General features: G+C 49.0%; 1 protein-coding gene across 1 annotated transcript in view; it reads left to right on the forward strand.

Annotated features, from left to right (window-relative positions):
• The first annotated feature begins 366 nt into the window (after positions 1-366).
• The window catches only part of BARX2 (BARX homeobox 2), a 78,549-nt gene continuing 59,446 nt past the window's right edge, over positions 367-19,469 (forward strand). The window contains exon 1 of the mRNA XM_075329207.1: positions 367-1,283. Coding sequence (XP_075185322.1) covers positions 1,097-1,283 — 187 coding nt within the window. The 5' untranslated portion in view covers positions 367-1,096. The remainder of the gene's footprint in view (positions 1,284-19,469) is intronic.

The following is a 19,469-nucleotide window of genomic DNA, read 5'->3' on the forward strand; positions in this document are numbered from 1 at the left end:
GAGCCCTGTACCGGTGGATATACCCAGGACAGTGTATCTAAGCCCTGTATCGGTGGATATACCCAGGACAGTGTATCTAAGCCCTGTACCAGTGGATCTACCCAGGACAGTGTATTTGAGCCCTGCAATGGTGGATACACCCAGGACAGTGTATCTGAGCCCTGTACTGGTGGATACAGCCTCTTGTGCAGATAAGCTGGGGTCAGGCACCTGCCGGCGCTCAGATCCTCTATAGAGAGAAGATATCAGAAATGGAGAGTGATGAGAGGAGGGGTGAGAAGAGACACCCACAAATGCAGGGGGAGTGGAGAGATCCCGGCAGGAGGGAGGACCGCCGAGCGTGCCTCAGTGACAGTGAGCGGCAGTGACAGAGGCGGCCGCAGCTCCTCACCATGCGGCTCTGATTGACAGCTGCCCTCCCAAACAGGGATGAAATGACGATTATATAACAGAGGAGCAGAGACCCCCGGAGAGCAGAGACCCCCGCACAGCAGAGACCCCGCACAGCAGAGACCCCCGCACAGCAGAGACCCCGCACAGGACAGCAGGGACCCCGCACAGGACAGCAGAGACCCCGCACAGGACAGCAGAGACCCCGCACAGGACAGCAGAGACCCCCGCACAGGACAGCAGAGACCCCGCACAGGACAGCAGAGACCCCGCACATGACAGCAGAGACCTCCAGACAGCAGGGACCTCCGCACAGGACAGCAGAGACCACCGGAGAGCAGAGACCCGGCACAGGACAGCAGAGACCCCGCACAGGACAGCAGAGACCACCGGAGAGCAGAGACCCCGCACAGGACAGCAGAGACCCCGCACAGGACAGCAGAGACCACCGGAGAGCAGAGACCCCGCACAGGACAGCAGAGACCCCGCACAGGACAGCAGAGACCCCCGCGCAGCAGAGACCCCGCACAGGACAGCAGAGATTCCGCACAGGACAGCAGAGACCCCCGCGCAGCAGAGACCCCGCACAGGACAGCAGAGATTCCGCACAGGACAGCAGAGACCCCCGCGCAGCAGAGACCCCGCACAGGACAGAGGAGCCCACCCGACGCCCCAGAAAGCCAAACCCGAGCTCCCGGGGATCACCATGCACTGCCAGGCCGAGCTCCGGCTCTCCTCCCCCGGGCAGGTGAAGGCTTCCAGGCGCCGGTACAAGTCCTTCATGATCGACGAGATCCTCTCCAAAGAGACGTGCGATTACTTCGAGAAGCTGTCGCTCTACTCGGTGTGTCCGTCCCTGCTGGTGCGACCCAAAGCCCTGCACTCCTGCCCAGGTAAGAGCCCGGGAGCGACCGCTGCTGACGATCCTGCACTGCCTCTCATCTGTCATCTAGTTATGATCCATCTCTGATCTATTATCTCTGATCTATTATCTCTGATTTATTATCTCTGATCTATTATCTCTGATCTATTATCTCTGATCTATTATCTCTGCTCTATAATCTCGGATCTATTATCTCTGATTTATTATCTCTGTTCTATTATCTCTGATTTATTATCTCTGATCTATTATCTCTGATCTATTATCCATCTCTGATCTATTATCTCTGCTCTATAATCTCGGATCTATTATCTCTGATCTATCTCTGGTCTATTATCTCTGCTCTATAATCTCTGATCTATTATCTCTGATTTATTATCTCTGTTCTATTATCTCTGTTTTATTATCTCTGATCTATTATCTCTGATCTATTATCTCTGATCTATTATCTCTGCTCTATTATCTCTGCTCTATTATCTCTGCTCTATAATCTCAGATCTATTATCTCTGATCTATCTCTGGTCTATTATCTCTGCTCTATTATCTCTGATCTATTATCTCTGATCTATTATCTCTGCTCTATTATCTCTGCTCTATAATCTCAGATCTATTATCTCTGATCTATCTCTGGTCTATTATCTCTGCTCTATTATCTCTGATCTATTATCTCTGGTCTAGTTTCTCTGATCTATCATCTCTGATCTATTATCTATCTCTGATCTCTTATCGCTGATCTATTTCTGGTCTATTATCTCTGCTCTATTAACTCTGCTCTATAATCTCTGATCTATTATTTCTGATCTATTATTTCTGATCTATTATCTCTGATCTATTATCTCTGATCTATTATCTCTGATTTATTATCTCTGATCTATTATCTCTGATCTATTAGATCTGATCTCTGATCTATCTTTGATCTCTAATCTATTATCTCTGATTTATTATCTCTGATCTACCTCTGATCTATTATCTCTGATCTATTATCTCTGATCTCTTACATCTAATCTCTTATCTCTGATCTCTCTCTGCTCTATTATCTCTGATCTATAATCTCTGATTTCTTTTCTCTGATTTCTTATCTCTGATTTCTTATCTCTGATCTATTATTTCTGATTTCTTATCTCTGATTTATTATCTCTGATCTATAATCTGATTTATTATCTCTGATTTATTATCTCTGATCTCTTATCTCTGATTTATTATTTCTGATTTATTATCTCTGATCTATTATCTCTGATCTATTAGATCTGATCTCTGATCTATCTTTGATCTCTAATCTATTATCTCTGATTTACTATCTCTAATCTACCTCTGATCTATTATCTCTGATCTCTTACATCTAATCTCTTATCTCTGATCTCTCTCTGCTCTATTATCTCTGATCTATAATCTCTGATTTCTTTTCTCTGATTTCTTATCTCTGATTTCTTATCTCTGATCTATAATCTCTGATTTCTTATCTCTGATCTATTATTTCTGATCTCTTATCTCTGATTTCTTATCTCTGATTTATTATCTCTGATCTATAATCTCTGATTTCTTATCTCTGATCTATTATTTCTGATCTCTTATCTCTGATTTCTTATCTCTGATTTATTATCTCTGATCTCCATACTATCTCTGTCCATCTCACATTTCCCCTTTTATGGATCCTCTCTTCTCTCGCTCATATCTATATAATGGGAGACAGAGTCCAGGTCTCGGCCGCACTCCCATGTATAGTAATTGCTTCCAATCCCAGGTGCAGTGATCGTGCCTTCTCTGCAGTGGGAGTGCTGCCCTGTGGCTGCCCTGTGGCTGCTGTATCTCTGCCTGTATGTGAAGAGGTGACTGTCACTCCAGGTGGATGTGGGGTGGGGGTCGTCAACTAGTGTTTGCTCCACAGGTGATATGTCGGTATTTGGTATGGAAATTACTGACTGCAGGTTAAATTACTATGATGACCTAATAATCTACTTGAGAAATCAGTTCCAGGAGACAGAGTCCAAACAGAGACAGAAAAGGTAATCAGCTGGGGGTGCAGCCCCCCGTCCTACAGCCAAAATGTCTTGCACTGGAGCTAACAATTCTCCCTCTATCCTCTGCTCTCCTCTGGAGCTGACACTTCTCACTCTATCCTCTGCAGCTGACACTTCTCCCTCTATCCTCTGCTCTCCTCTGGAGCTGACACTTCTCACTCTATCCTCTGGAGCTAACAATTCTCCCTCTATCCTCTGCTCTCCTCTGGAGCTGACACTTCTCACTCTATCCTCTGCAGCTGACACTTCTCCCTCTATCCTCTGCTCTCCTCTGGAGCTGACACTTCTCACTCTATCCTCTGGAGCTAACAATTCTCCCTCTATCCTCTGCTCTCCTCTGGAGCTGACACTTCTCACTCTATCCTCTGCACTCCTCTGCAGCTGACACTTCTCCCTCTATCCTCTGCACTCCTCTGGAGCTGACACTTCTCACTCTATCCTCTGCTCTCCTCTGGAGCTGACACTTCTCACTCTATCCTCTGCTCTCCTCTGGAGCTGACACTTCTCACTCTATCCTCTGCACTCCTCTGGAGCTGACACTTCTCACTCTATCCTCTGCACTCATCTGGAGCTGACACTTCTCCCGTTATCCTCTGCACTCCTCTGGAGCTGACACTTCTCCCTCTATCCTCTGCACTCCTCTGGAGCTGACACTTCTCCCTCTATCCTCTGCACTCCTCTGGAGCTGACACTTCTCCCTCTATCCTCTGCACTCCTCTGGAGCTAACAATTCTCCCTCCATCCTCTGCACTCCTCTGGAGCTAACAATTCTCACTCTATCCTCTGCACTCCTCTGGAGCTGACACTTCTCCCTCTATCCTCTGCACTCCTCTGGAGCTAACAATTCTCCCTCTATCCTCTGCTCTCCTCTGGAGCAGACACTTCTCCCTCTATCCTCTGCTCTCCTCTGGAGCAGACACTTCTCCCTCTATCCTCTGCTCTCCTCTGGAGCTGACACTTCTCACTCTATCCTCTGCACTCCTCTGGAGCTAACAATTCTCACTCTATCCGCTGCACTCCTCTGGAGCTGACACTTCTCACTCTATCCTCTGCACTCCTCTGGAGCTGACACTTCTCCCTCTATCCTCTGCTCTCCTCTGGAGCAGACACTTCTCCCTCTATCCTCTGCTCTCCTCTGGAGCAGACACTTCTCCCTCTATCCTCTGCTCTCCTCTGGAGCAGACACTTCTCCCTCTATCCTCTGCTCTCCTCTGGAGCAGACACTTCTCCCTCTATCCTCTGCTCTCTTCTGGAGCAGACACTTCTCCCTCTATCCTCTGCACTCTTCTGGAGCTGACACTTCTTTCTCTATCCTCTGCTCTCTTTGGGAGCTGACACTTTTCCCTCTATCCTCTGCTGTCCTCTGGAGCTGACATTTCTACCTCTATCCTCTGCTCTCCTCTGGAGCTGACACTTCTACCTCTATCCTCTGCTCTCCTGTGGAGCTGACACTTCTCCCTCTATTCTCTGCTCTCCTTTGGAGCTGACACTTCTACCTCTATCCTCTGCTCTCCTCCGGAGCTGACACCTCTTCCTCTACCTTCTGCTCTCTGCTAGAGCTGACACTTCTCCCTCTATCCTCTGCTCTCCTCTGGAGCTGACACTTGTCCCTCTATCCTCTTTTCTCCTCTGGAGCTGACACTTCTCCCTCTATACTCTTTCTCCTCTGGAGCGACACTAAGTTCTCCCTCTATCCTCTGCTCTCCTCTGGAGCAGACACGTTTCCCTCTATCCTCTGCTCTCCTCTGGAGCAGACACTTCTCCCTCTATCCTCTGCAGCTGACACTTCTCCCTCTATCCTCTGGTCTCCTCTGGAGCTGACACTTCTCCCTCTATCCTCTGCACTCTTCTGGAGCAGACACTTCTCCCTCTATCCTCTGCAGCTGACACTTCTCCCTCTATTCTCTGGTCTCCTCTGGAGCTGACACTTCTCCCTCTATCCTCTGCACTCTTCTGGAGCTGACACTTCTCCCTCTATCCTCTGCAGCTGACACTTCTCCCTCTATCCTCTGGTCTCCTCTGGAGCAGACACTTCTCCCTCTATCCTCCTCTCTCCTCTGGAGCTGACACTTCTCCATTTATCCTCTTTTCTCCTCTGGAGCTGACACTTCTCCCTCTATCCTCTGCTCTCCTCTGGAGCTGACACTATTCCCTCTATCCTCTTTTCTCCTTTGGAGCTGACACTTCTCCCTCTATCTTCTGCTCTCCTCTGGAGCTGACACTTCTCCCTCTATCCTCTTTTCTCCTCTGGAGCAGAGGTCGGGCAGGGGATGTTAGCAGTGATTGGACAGGATTTGGAGCTCTTGTTTCTTGTTGAATGAAAAGAGACTGTTGGCAAATAAAGATCGTGAGCCGAATTCAGCTTTTGTGTGAAGCTACAACATTTATGAGCTGTCCCTTGTCTCCTGATGTAATGATGCATCAGTCTGTCAGAGCCGGCATCTTACAGCCAACCTACCATGTGCAGTGGAGCAGGGTCTTCTGTAGCTGGGATGTGCAGTGGAGCAGGGTCCTCTGTATCTGGGATGTGCAGTGGAGCAGGGTCCTCTGTATCTGGGATGTGCAGTGGGGCAGGGTCCTCTATATCTGGGATGTGCAGTGGAGTAGGGTTCTCTATATCTGGGATGTGCAGTGGAGTAGGGTCCTCTGTCTCTGGGATGTGCAGTGGAGCAGGGTTCTCTGTATCTGGGATGTGCAGTGGGGCAGGGTCCTCTGTATCTGGGATGTGCAGTGGGGCAGGGTCCTCTGTATCTGGGATGTGCAGTGGGGCAGGGTCCTCTGTATCTGGGATGTGCAGTGGAGCAGGGTCCTCTGTATCTGGGATGTGCAGTGGGGCAGTGTCCTCTGTATGTGGGATGTGCAGTGGGGCAGGGTCCTCTGTACGTTTCGCTCGGTGGTTACGGACTCTGCTGTATTCTGTGTTGTAGACCTGTCATTGTCGCTCTATGTTGTAGACCTGTCATTGTTGCTCTGTGTTGTAGACCTGTCATTGTCGCTCTGTGTTGTAGACCTGTCATTGTCTCTCTGTGTTGTAGACCTGTCATTGTCGCTCTGTGTTGTAGACCTTTCATTGTCGCTCTGTGTTGTAGACCTGTCATTGTCGCTCTGTGTTGTAGACCTGTCATTGTCGCTCTGTGTTGTAGACCTTTCATTGTCGCTCTGTGTTGTAGACCTGTCATTGTCGCTCTGTGTTGTAGACCTGTCATTGTCGCTCTGTGTTGTAGACCTGTCATTGTCGCTCTGTGTTGTAGACCTTTCATTGTCGCTCTGTGTTGTAGACCTGTCATTGTCGCTCTGGGTTGTAGACCTGTCATTGTCGCTCTGTGTTGTAGACCTGTCATTGTCGCTCTGTGTTGTAGACCTTTCATTGTCGCTCTGTGTTGTAGACCTGTCATTGTCGCTCTGTGTTGTAGACCTGTCATTGTCGCTCTGTGTTGTAGACCTTTCATTGTCGCTCTGTGTTGTAGACCTGTCATTGTCGCTCTGTGTTGTAGACCTGTCATTGTCGCTCTGTGTTGTAGACCTGTCATTGTCGCTCTGTGTTGTAGACCTTTCATTGTCGCTCTGTGTTGTAGACCTGTCATTGTCGCTCTGTGTTGTAGACCTTTCATTGTCGCTCTGTGTTGTAGACCTGTCATTGTCGCTCTGTGTTGTAGACCTGTCATTGTCGCTCTGTGTTGTAGACCTTTCATTGTCGCTCTGTGTTGTAGACCTGTCATTGTCGCTCTGTGTTGTAGACCTGTCATTGTCGCTCTGTGTTGTAGACCTGTCATTGTCGCTCTGTGTTGTAGACCTGTCATTGTCGCTCTGTGTTGTAGACATGTCATTGTCGCTCTGTGTTGTAGACCTGTCATTGTGGCTCTGTGTTGTAGACCTGTCATTGTCACTCTGTGTTGTAGACCTGTCATTGTCGCTCTGTGTTGTAGACCTGCCATTGTCGCTCTGTGTTGTAGACCTGTCACTGTCGCTCTGTGTTGTAGACCTGTCACTGTCGCTCTGTGTTGTAGACCTGTCACTGTCGCTCTGTGTTGTAGACCTGTCATTGTCGCTCTGTGTTGTAGACCTGTCATTGTCGCTTTGTGTTGTAGACCTGTCATTGTCGCTCTGGGTTGTAGACCTGTCATTGTTGCTCTGGGTTGTAGACCTGTCATTGTCGCTCTGTGTTGTAGACCTGTCATTGTCGCTCTGTGTTGTAGACCTGTCATTGTCGCTCTGTGTTGTAGACCTGTCACTGTCGCTCTGTGTTGTAGACCTGTCACTGTCGCTCTGTGTTGTAGACCTGTCATTGTCGCTCTGTGTTGTAGACCTGTCATTGTCGCTCTGTGTTGTAGACCTGTCATTGTCGCTCTGTGTTGTAGACCTGCCATTGTCGCTCTGTGTTGTAGACCTGTCACTGTCGCTCTGTGTTGTAGACCTGTCATTGTCGCTCTGTGTTGTAGACCTGTCATTGTCGCTCTGTGTTGTAGACCTGCCATTGTCGCTCTGTGTTGTAGACCTGTCACTGTCGCTCTGTGTTGTAGACCTGTCATTGTCGCTCTGTGTTGTAGACCTGTCATTGTCGCTCTGTGTTGTAGACCTGCCATTGTCGCTCTGTGTTGTAGACCTGCCATTGTCGCTCTGTGTTGTAGACCTGTCATTGTCGCTCTGTGTTGTAGACCTGTCATTGTCGCTCTGTGTTGTAGACCTGCCATTGTCGCTCTGTGTTGTAGACCTGTCACTGTCGCTCTGTGTTGTAGACCTGTCATTGTCGCTCTGTGTTGTAGACCTGCCATTGTCGCTCTGTGTTGTAGACCTGTCATTGTCGCTCTGTGTTGTAGACCTGTCATTGTCGCTCTGTGTTGTAGACCTGTCATTGTCGCTCTGTGTTGTAGACCTGTCATTGTCGCTCTGTGTTGTAGACCTTTCATTGTCGCTCTGTGTTGTAGACCTGTCATTGTCGCTCTGTGTTGTAGACCTGTCATTGTCGCTCTGTGTTGTAGACCTGTCATTGTCGCTCTGTGTTGTAGACCTTTCATTGTCGCTCTGTGTTGTAGACCTGTCATTGTCGCTCTGTGTTGTAGACCTGTCATTGTCGCTCTGTGTTGTAGACCTGTCACTGTCGCTCTGTGTTGTAGACCTGTCACTGTCGCTCTGTGTTGTAGACCTGTCATTGTCGCTCTGTGTTGTAGACCTGTCATTGTCGCTCTGTGTTGTAGACCTGTCATTGTCGCTCTGTGTTGTAGACCTGTCATTGTTGCTCTGCCTCGTTTCTCCATCAGTTACTTGTGATTACATCTTCAGGAGATACAGTGTGGACAGAATCTGCAGCAGTTTCTTCTTGTTGCCGCTCAGGACTGAAACTGCGCATTTCCTGTACATTGTTGTGTTTTGTTATATTTGTTACATTGTTATTTAGGATGTTTGCCACACTCTGTATGTATCCAAGAGCTGCAGACTCTGTGCTACAAGATCCCTCTGCTGAAGGGGGAGGCCCGGCCTTGTAACGAGCCGCAGTCTGCAATAGTGGCCACCAGCCGGGGACACCTGAGTCTAGGTTTCCCAGATATGAGCCCGGCGCCAGCTCCATCCCCCCACTGCCATTATTCCCCCATGTAACCAGTGTCTGGAGACGTCTCCAGGGCTCCTCAGGATCTCCGCTCAGTGCTTGTCTCAGGAATCATGTTAATATTCTAGATTTGCTCAGTAATAGTCGCTATCGATGGAGCGTAAAAGGCCTGATTTCTGGGTTTTCAGCCATCTTCATCCAGTTTTTTCCCTTTTATCGTGGGACATAAAATGCTTCTGATCCCATATTGTAGGCGCTTGTTCCCACTCATTTATTGTGCTCCATAGAGCCAGATCAGAACCATGGAGTGGGAGCCATGAAACCGGATCAGAACCGCGGAGGGGGAGCCATGAGACCGGATCAGAACCGCAGAGGGGGAGCCATGAGACCGGATCATAACCGCGGAGGGGGAGCCCTGAGCTTCTTTTCTATAGTTGTGGCATGCTCTTTATGTCACCGTTCCCCCCTCACAATGGAGCAGAGTTCTGGCACGGCGGCGATCTCTCGGAGATTTGGTTGATCTCGGCACTATTCTTCACAACCTTTTGGGTGATCTACGTTACTCCAGTATCTTGTGTATATGAAAGTTTAACAGAATTGAGAAGTCTTTTACAATATGTCCAGTATGGGGGGTGGACTGTGGGGGGGAGTAAAAACATTGTTTTTGGCACAAATAATTACTAATGTGTGTAAAATTATATGTGGTATACTTTTTGGTGAAACCAATACCGGAGTTCTGGCACAAAACTAACATCGCATCTGAATCAAAAAGCATCTGGAGTTTTAAACATTTTAATAGAAGTTTTTTCACAGTCCTTTTGGTTCTTATATTGGCACACGCAGAAGCTCGGCCTCTCACGGTTTGTCTTTGTATTGGCACACGCAGAAGCTCGGCCTCTCACGGTTTGTCTTTGTATTGGTACACGCAGAAGCTCGGCCTCTCACGGTTTGTCTTTGTATTGGTACACGCAGAAGCTCGGCCTCTCACGGTTTGTCTTTGTATTGGTACACGCAGAAGCTCGGCCTCTCACGGTTTGTCTTTGTATTGGTACACGCAGAAGCTCGGCCTCTCATGGTTTGTCTTTGTATTGGTACACGCAGAAGCTCGGCCTCTCACGGTTTGTCTTTGTATTGGCACACGCAGAAGCTCGGCCTCTCACGGTTTGTCTTTGTATTGGCAGACGCAGAAGCTCGGCCTCTCACGGTTTGTCTTTGTATTGGCAGACGCAGAAGCTCGGCCTCTCACGGTTTGTCTTTGTATTGGTACACGCAGAAGCTCGGCCTCTCACAGTTTGTCTTTGTATTGGTACACGCAGAAGCTCGGCCTCTCACGGTTTGTCTTTGTATTGGTACACGCAGAAGCTCGGCCTCTCACGGTTTGTCTTTGTATTGGCACACGCAGAAGCTCGGCCTCTCACGGTTTGTCTTTGTATTGGTACACGCAGAAGCTCGGCCTCTCACGGTTTGTCTTTGTATTGGCAGACGCAGAAGCTCGGCCTCTCACAGTTTGTCTTTGTATTGGCACACGCAGAAGCTCGGCCTCTCATGGTTTGTCTTTGTATTGGTACACGCAGAAGCTCGGCCTCTCACGGTTTGTCTTTGTATTGGTACACGCAGAAGCTCGGCCTCTCACGGTTTGTCTTTGTATTGGCAGACGCAGAAGCTCGGCCTCTCACGGTTTGTCTTTGTATTGGTACACGCAGAAGCTCGGCCTCTCACGGTTTGTCTTTGTATTGGTACACGCAGAAGCTCGGCCTCTCACGGTTTATTTGTCTTTGTATTGGTACACGCAGAAGCTCGGCCTCTCACGGTTTGTCTTTGTATTGGTACACGCAGAAGCTCGGCCTCTCACGGTTTGTCTTTGTATTGGCAGACGCAGAAGCTCGGCCTCTCACGGTTTGTCTTTGTATTGGTACACGCAGAAGCTCGGCCTCTCACGGTTTATTTGTCTTTGTATTGGTACACGCAGAAGCTCGGCCTCTCACGGTTTATTTGTCTTTGTATTGGTACACGCAGAAGCTCGGCCTCTCACGGTTTGTCTTTGTATTGGTACACGCAGAAGCTCGGCCTCTCACAGTTTGTCTTTGTATTGGTACACGCAGAAGCTCGGCCTCTCACGGTTTGTCTTTGTATTGGTACACGCAGAAGCTCGGCCTCTCACGGTTTGTCTTTGTATTGGTACACGCAGAAGCTCGGCCTCTCACGGTTTGTCTTTGTATTGGTACACGCAGAAGCTCGGCCTCTCACGGTTTGTCTTTGTATTGGTACACGCAGAAGCTCGGCCTCTGACGGTTTGTCTTTGTATTGGTACACGCAGAAGCTCGGCCTCTGACGGTTTGTCTTTGTATTGGTACACGCAGAAGCTCGGCCTCTCACGGTTTGTCTTTGTATTGGCACACGCAGAAGCTCGGCCTCTGACGGTTTGTCTTTGTATTGGCACACGCAGAAGCTCGGCCTCTCACGGTTTGTCTTTGTATTGGTACACGCAGAAGCTCGGCCTCTCACGGTTTGTTTGTCTTTGTATTGGTACACGCAGAAGCTCGGCCTCTCACGGTTTGTCTTTGTATTGGTACACGTAGAATCTCGGCCTCTCACGGTTTGTTTGTCTTTGTATTGGTACACGCAGAAGCTCGGCCTCTCACGGTTTGTTTGTCTTTGTATTGGTACACGCAGAAGCTCGGCCTCTCACGGTTTGTTTGTCTTTGTATTGGTACACGCAGAAGCTCGGCCTCTCACGGTTTGTCTTTGTATTGGTACACGCAGAAGCTCGGCCTCTCACGGTTTGTTTGTCTTTGTATTGGCACACGCAGAAGCTCGGCCTCTCACAGTTTGTCTTTGTATTGGTACACGCAGAAGCTCGGCCTCTCACAGTTTGTCTTTGTATTGGTACACGCAGAAGCTCGGCCTCTCACGGTTTGTCTTTGTATTGGTACACGCAGAAGCTCGGCCTCTCACGGTTTGTCTTTGTATTGGTACACGCAGAAGCTCGGCCTCTCACGGTTTGTCTTTGTATTGGTACACGCAGAAGCTCGGCCTCTCACAGTTTGTCTTTGTATTGGTACACGCAGAAGCTCGGCCTCTCACGGTTTGTCTTTGTATTGGTACACGCAGAAGCTCGGCCTCTCACGGTTTGTCTTTGTATTGGTACACGCAGAAGCTCGGCCTCTCACGGTTTGTCTTTGTATTGGTACACGCAGAAGCTCGGCCTCTCACGGTTTGTCTTTGTATTGGTACACGCAGAAGCTCGGCCTCTGACGGTTTGTCTTTGTATTGGTACACGCAGAAGCTCGGCCTCTGACGGTTTGTCTTTGTATTGGTACACGCAGAAGCTCGGCCTCTCACGGTTTGTCTTTGTATTGGCACACGCAGAAGCTCGGCCTCTGACGGTTTGTCTTTGTATTGGCACACGCAGAAGCTCGGCCTCTCACGGTTTGTCTTTGTATTGGTACACGCAGAAGCTCGGCCTCTCACGGTTTGTTTGTCTTTGTATTGGTACACGCAGAAGCTCAGCCTCTCACGGTTTGTCTTTGTATTGGTACACGTAGAATCTCGGCCTCTCACGGTTTGTTTGTCTTTGTATTGGTACACGCAGAAGCTCGGCCTCTCACGGTTTGTTTGTCTTTGTATTGGTACACGCAGAAGCTCGGCCTCTCACGGTTTGTTTGTCTTTGTATTGGTACACGCAGAAGCTCGGCCTCTCACGGTTTGTCTTTGTATTGGTACACGCAGAAGCTCGGCCTCTCACGGTTTGTTTGTCTTTGTATTGGCACACGCAGAAGCTCGGCCTCTCACAGTTTGTCTTTGTATTGGTACACGCAGAAGCTCGGCCTCTCACAGTTTGTCTTTGTATTGGTACACGCAGAAGCTCGGCCTCTCACGGTTTGTCTTTGTATTGGTACACGCAGAAGCTCGGCCTCTCACGGTTTGTCTTTGTATTGGTACACGCAGAAGCTCGGCCTCTCACAGTTTGTCTTTGTATTGGCACACGCAGAAGCTCGGCCTCTCACGGTTTGTCTTTGTATTGGCAGACGCAGAAGCTCGGCCTCTCACAGTTTGTCTTTGTATTGGCACACGCAGAAGCTCGGCCTCTCACGGTTTGTCTTTGTATTGGTACACGCAGAAGCTCGGCCTCTCACGGTTTGTCTTTGTATTGGTACACGCAGAAGCTCGGCCTCTCACGGTTTGTCTTTGTATTGGTACACGCAGAAGCTCGGCCTCTCACAGTTTGTCTTTGTATTGGTACACGCAGAAGCTCGGCCTCTCACGGTTTGTCTTTGTATTGGTACACGCAGAAGCTCGGCCTCTCACGGTTTGTCTTTGTATTGGTACACGCAGAAGCTCGGCCTCTCACGGTTTGTCTTTGTATTGGTACACGCAGAAGCTCGGCCTCTGACGGTTTGTCTTTGTATTGGTACACGCAGAAGCTCGGCCTCTGACGGTTTGTCTTTGTATTGGTACACGCAGAAGCTCGGCCTCTCACGGTTTGTCTTTGTATTGGCACACGCAGAAGCTCGGCCTCTGACGGTTTGTCTTTGTATTGGCACACGCAGAAGCTCGGCCTCTCACGGTTTGTCTTTGTATTGGCACACGCAGAAGCTCAGCCTCTCATGGTTTGTCTTTGTATTGGTACACGCAGAAGCTCGGCCTCTCACGGTTTGTTTGTCTTTGTATTGGCACACGCAGAAGCTCGGCCTCTCACGGTTTGTCTTTGTATTGGTACACGCAGAAGCTCGGCCTCTCACAGTTTGTCTTTGTATTGGCACACGCAGAAGCTTGGCCTCTCACGGTTTGTCTTTGTATTGGCAGACGCAGAAGCTCGGCCTCTCACGGTTTGTCTTTGTATTGGTACACGCAGAAGCTCGGCCTCTCACGGTTTGTCTTTGTATTGGTACACGCAGAAGCTCGGCCTCTCACGGTTTATTTGTCTTTGTATTGGTACACGCAGAAGCTCGGCCTCTCACGGTTTGTCTTTGTATTGGTACACGCAGAAGCTCGGCCTCTCACAGTTTGTCTTTGTATTGGTACACGCAGAAGCTCGGCCTCTCACGGTTTGTCTTTGTATTGGTACACGCAGAAGCTCGGCCTCTCACGGTTTGTCTTTGTATTGGTACACGCAGAAGCTCGGCCTCTCACGGTTTGTCTTTGTATTGGTACACGCAGAAGCTCGGCCTCTCACGGTTTGTCTTTGTATTGGTACACGCAGAAGCTCGGCCTCTGACGGTTTGTCTTTGTATTGGTACACGCAGAAGCTCGGCCTCTGACGGTTTGTCTTTGTATTGGTACACGCAGAAGCTCGGCCTCTCACGGTTTGTCTTTGTATTGGCACACGCAGAAGCTCGGCCTCTGACGGTTTGTCTTTGTATTGGCACACGCAGAAGCTCGGCCTCTCACGGTTTGTCTTTGTATTGGCACACGCAGAAGCTCGGCCTCTCATGGTTTGTCTTTGTATTGGTACACGCAGAAGCTCGGCCTCTCACGGTTTGTTTGTCTTTGTATTGGTACACGCAGAAGCTCAGCCTCTCACGGTTTGTCTTTGTATTGGTACACGTAGAATCTCGGCCTCTCACGGTTTGTTTGTCTTTGTATTGGTACACGCAGAAGCTCGGCCTTTCACGGTTTGTTTGTCTTTGTATTGGTACACGCAGAAGCTCGGCCTCTCACGGTTTGTTTGTCTTTGTATTGGTACACGCAGAAGCTCGGCCTCTCACGGTTTGTCTTTGTATTGGTACACGCAGAAGCTCGGCCTCTCACGGTTTGTTTGTCTTTGTATTGGCACACGCAGAAGCTCGGCCTCTCACAGTTTGTCTTTGTATTGGTACACGCAGAAGCTCGGCCTCTCACAGTTTGTCTTTGTATTGGTACACGCAGAAGCTCGGCCTCTCACGGTTTGTCTTTGTATTGGTACACGCAGAAGCTCGGCCTCTCACGGTTTGTCTTTGTATTGGTACACGCAGAAGCTCGGCCTCTCACGGTTTGTCTTTGTATTGGTACACGCAGAAGCTCGGCCTCTCACAGTTTGTCTTTGTATTGGCACACGCAGAAGCTCGGCCTCTCACGGTTTGTCTTTGTATTGGCAGACGCAGAAGCTCGGCCTCTCACAGTTTGTCTTTGTATTGGCACACGCAGAAGCTCGGCCTCTCACGGTTTGTCTTTGTATTGGTACACGCAGAAGCTCGGCCTCTCACGGTTTGTCTTTGTATTGGTACACGCAGAAGCTCGGCCTCTCATGGTTTGTCTTTGTATTGGTACACGCAGAAGCTCGGCCTCTCACAGTTTGTCTTTGTATTGGTACACGCAGAAGCTCGGCCTCTCACGGTTTGTCTTTGTATTGGTACACGCAGAAGCTCGGCCTCTCACGGTTTGTCTTTGTATTGGTACACGCAGAAGCTCGGCCTCTCACGGTTTGTCTTTGTATTGGTACACGCAGAAGCTCGGCCTCTGACGGTTTGTCTTTGTATTGGTACACGCAGAAGCTCGGCCTCTCATGGTTTGTCTTTGTATTGGTACACGCAGAAGCTCGGCCTCTGACGGTTTGTCTTTGTATTGGTACACGCAGAAGCTCGGCCTCTCACGGTTTGTCTTTGTATTGGTACACGCAGAAGCTCGGCCTCTCACGGTTTGTCTTTGTATTGGTACACGCAGAAGCTCGGCCTCTGACGGTTTGTCTTTGTATTGGCACACGCAGAAGCTCGGCCTCTCACGGTTTGTTTGTCTTTGTATTGGTACACGCAGAAGCTCGGCCTCTCACGGTTTGTCTTTGTATTGGTACACGTAGAATCTCGGCCTCTCACGGTTTGTTTGTCTTTGTATTGGTACACGCAGAAGCTCGGCCTCTCACGGTTTGTTTGTCTTTGTATTGGTACACGCAGAAGCTCGGCCTCTCACGGTTTGTTTGTCTTTGTATTGGTACACGCAGAAGCTCGGCCTCTCACGGTTTGTCTTTGTATTGGTACACGCAGAAGCTCGGCCTCTCACGGTTTGTTTGTCTTTGTATTGGCACACGCAGAAGCTCGGCCTCTCACAGTTTGTCTTTGTATTGGTACACGCAGAAGCTCGGCCTCTCACAGTTTGTCTTTGTATTGGTACACGCAGAAGCTCGGCCTCTCACGGTTTGTCTTTGTATTGGTACACGCAGAAGCTCGGCCTCTCACGGTTTGTCTTTGTATTGGTACACGCAGAAGCTCGGCCTCTCACGGTTTGCTTGTCTTTGTATTGGCACACGCAGAAGCTCGGCCTCTCACGGTTTGTCTTTGTATTGGTACACGCAGAAGCTCGGCCTCTCACGGTTTATTTGTCTTTGTATTGGTACACGCAGAAGCTCGGCCTCTCACGGTTTGTCTTTGTATTGGTACACGCAGAAGCTCGGCCTCTCACAGTTTGTCTTTGTATTGGTACACGCAGAAGCTCGGCCTCTCACGGTTTGTCTTTGTATTGGTACACGCAGAAGCTCAGCCTCTCACGATTTGTCTTTGTATTGGTACACGCAGAAGCTCGGCCTCACACGGTTTGTTTGTCTTTGTATTGGTACACGCAGAAGCTCGGCCTCTCACGGTTTGTTTGTCTTTGTATTGGTACACACAGAAGCTCGGCCTCACACAGTTTGTCTTTGTATTGGTACACGCAGAAGCTCGGCCTCTCACGGTTTGTCTTTGTATTGGTACACGCAAAAGCTCGGCCTCTCACGGTTTGTCTTTGTATTGGCACACGCAGAAGCTCGGCCTCACACAGTTTGTTTGTCTTTGTATTGGTACACGCAGAAGCTCGGCCTCTCACGGTTTGTGTTTGTATCGGTACACGCAGAAGCTCGGCCTCACACAGTTTGTTTGTCTTTGTATTGGTACACGCAGAAGCTCGGCCTCTCACGGTTTGTCTTTGTATTGGTACACGCAGAAGCTCGGCCTCTCACGGTTTGTCTTTGTATTGGTACATGCAGAAGCTCGGCCTCTCACGGTTTGTCTTTGTATTGGTACACGCAGAAGCTCGGCCTCTCACAGTTTGTCTTTGTATTGGTACACGTAGAATCTCGGCCTCTCACGGTTTGTCTTTGTATTGCTACACACAGAATCTCGGCCTCTCACGGTTTGTCTTTGCATTGGTACACGCAGAAGCTCGGCCTCTCACGGTTTGTCTTTGTATTGGCACACGCAGAAGCTCGGCCTGTCACGGTTTGTCTTTGTATTGGTACATGCAGAAGCTCAGCCTCTCACGGTTTGTCTTTGTATTGGCACACGCAGAAGCTCGGCCTGTCACGATTTGTCTTTGTATTGGTACACGCAGAAGCTCGGCCTCTCACGGTTTGTCTTTGTATTGGTACATGCAGAAGCTCAGCCTCTCACGGTTTGTCTTTGTATTGGTACACGCAGAAGCTCGGCCTCATACAGTTTGCTTGTCTTTGTATTGGTACACGCAGAAGCTCGGCCTCTCACGGTTTGTCTTTGTATTGGTACACGCAGAAGCTCGGCCTCATACAGTTTGCTTGTCTTTGTATTGGTACACACAGAAGCTCGGCCTCTCACGGTTTGTCTTTGTATTGGCACACACAGAAGCTCGGCCTCTCACGGTTTGTGTCTTCGGGAATCTGTCCCTTATACAAGCCTCCACCCTACTAGATTCACATATTTCATTATCTTTATATAATGATAAGAAAATAAAACAAGTGAAACCGTCAGACAATCGTCAGCAAGAAGCAGAAAGTCTTATCATTCTTATCATTTCTTATAATTTCTGTGTATTCATTATGTTGGGAAATATAATTTATTACAATAAAAAAAATAGAGTTAAAATATATGTTGGTGGATTTAATGAAATACATTGAATAATACAAGCAATAAAATACAGGAAAACTACAATATTTCTTCTAAGTTAAATAGACTTTGATATCATTTCCTTTTTCTACAAATTAAAAACAAACAAAAAAAACACTTCCAAGTAGAAATCATCTTTAATTGACAGCAAATTTCTGAGTGTTTTATAAAGAGGCACATAGAGTTGAGCAAAGATAAATCTGCATAGAAATAAGCGTGGTCGGTGTCTGGACTGGGGGACACAAACGTGAAACATTAGGTATCAAAGTGTAAAATAACTCCCCCATACTCATTTTCATTTATGCCTTTTGTTTCTGAAGCCTCTATTGTGGCATTTACACCAGGGCAAAAAGTTATTATTTGCAGGCGGTCATTTCATGTGGATATTCTCTGAATCTACAGGACCTCAGTGAGGAGGCAGCAGGGTCTCTGGGGTCATTTGTTTGTGCCCTGGTAATGGAGTACCGGCTCCTGCAGAGTAGAGGTCAGCGTGTCCCCGGGCTCGGGATTGTTGCTGCTGATATCAGTCCGTCCTTGTTGTGTCTCAGGGCTCGGGATTGTTGCTGCTGATATTAGTCCGTCCTTGTTGTGTCCCGGGGCTCGGGATTGTTGCTGCTGATATTAGTCCATCCTTTTTGTGTCCCCGGGCTCGGGATTGTTGCTGCTGATATCAGTCCGTCCTTGTTGTGTCTCGGGGCTCGGGATTGTTGCTGCTGATATTAGTCCGTCCTTGTTGTGTTCCGGGGCTCGGGATTGTTAGTGCTGATATCAGTCCGTCCTTGTTGTGTCTCAGGGCTCGGGATTGTTGCTGCTGATATCAGTCCGTCCTTGTTGTGTCTCGGGGCTCGGGATTGTTGCTGCTGATATTAGTCCATCCTTGTTGTGTCCTGGGGCTCGGGATTGTTGCTGCTGATATTAGTCCATCCTTGTTGTGTCCTGGGGCTCGGGATTGTTGCTGCTGATATTAGTCCGTCCTTGTTGTGTCTCGGGGCTCGGGATTGTTGCTGCTGATATTAGTCCGTCCTTATTGTGTCCCGGGGCCCGGGATTGTTGCTGCTGATATTAGTCTGTCCTTGTTGTGTCTCGGGGCTCGGGATTGTTGCTGCTGATATTAGTCCGTCCTTATTGTGTCCCGGGGCCCGGGATTGTTGCTGCTGATATTAGTCTGTCCTTGTTGTGTCCTGGGGCTCGGGATTGTTGCTGCTGATATTAGTCCGTCCTTGTTGTGTCTCGGGGCTCGGGATTGTTGCTGCTGATATTAGTCCGTCCTTATTGTGTCCCGGGGCTCGGGATTGTTGCTGCTGATATTAGTCCATCCTTGTTGTGTCCCGGGACTCGGGATTGTTGCTGCTGATATCAGTCCATCCTTGTTGTGTCTCCGGGCTCGGGATTGTTGCTGCTGATATCAGTCCATCCTTGTTGTGTCCCCGGGCTCGGGATTGTTGCTGCTATTAGTCCGTCCTCGTTGTGTCCCAGGGCTTGGGATTGTTGCTGCTGATATCAGTCCATCCTTGTTGTGTCCCCGGGCTCGGGATTGTTGCTGCTGATATTAGTCCGTCCTTGTTGTGTCCCGGGGCCCGGGATTGTTGCTGCTGATATTAGTCTGTCCTTGTTGTGTCCTGGGGCTCGGGATTGTTGCTGCTGATATTAGTCCGTCCTTGTTGTGTCTCGGGGCTCGGGATTGTTGCTGCTGATATTAGTCCATCCTTGTTGTGTCTCAGGGCTCGGGATTGTTGCTGCTGATATTAGTCCGTCCTTATTGTGTCCCGGGGCTCGGGATTGTTGCTGCTGATATTAGTCCATCCTTGTTGTGTCCCGGGACTCGGGATTGT

This window comes from Anomaloglossus baeobatrachus, chromosome 11 (assembly GCF_048569485.1).
Source record: "Anomaloglossus baeobatrachus isolate aAnoBae1 chromosome 11, aAnoBae1.hap1, whole genome shotgun sequence".
Taxonomy (NCBI): domain Eukaryota; kingdom Metazoa; phylum Chordata; class Amphibia; order Anura; family Aromobatidae; genus Anomaloglossus; species Anomaloglossus baeobatrachus.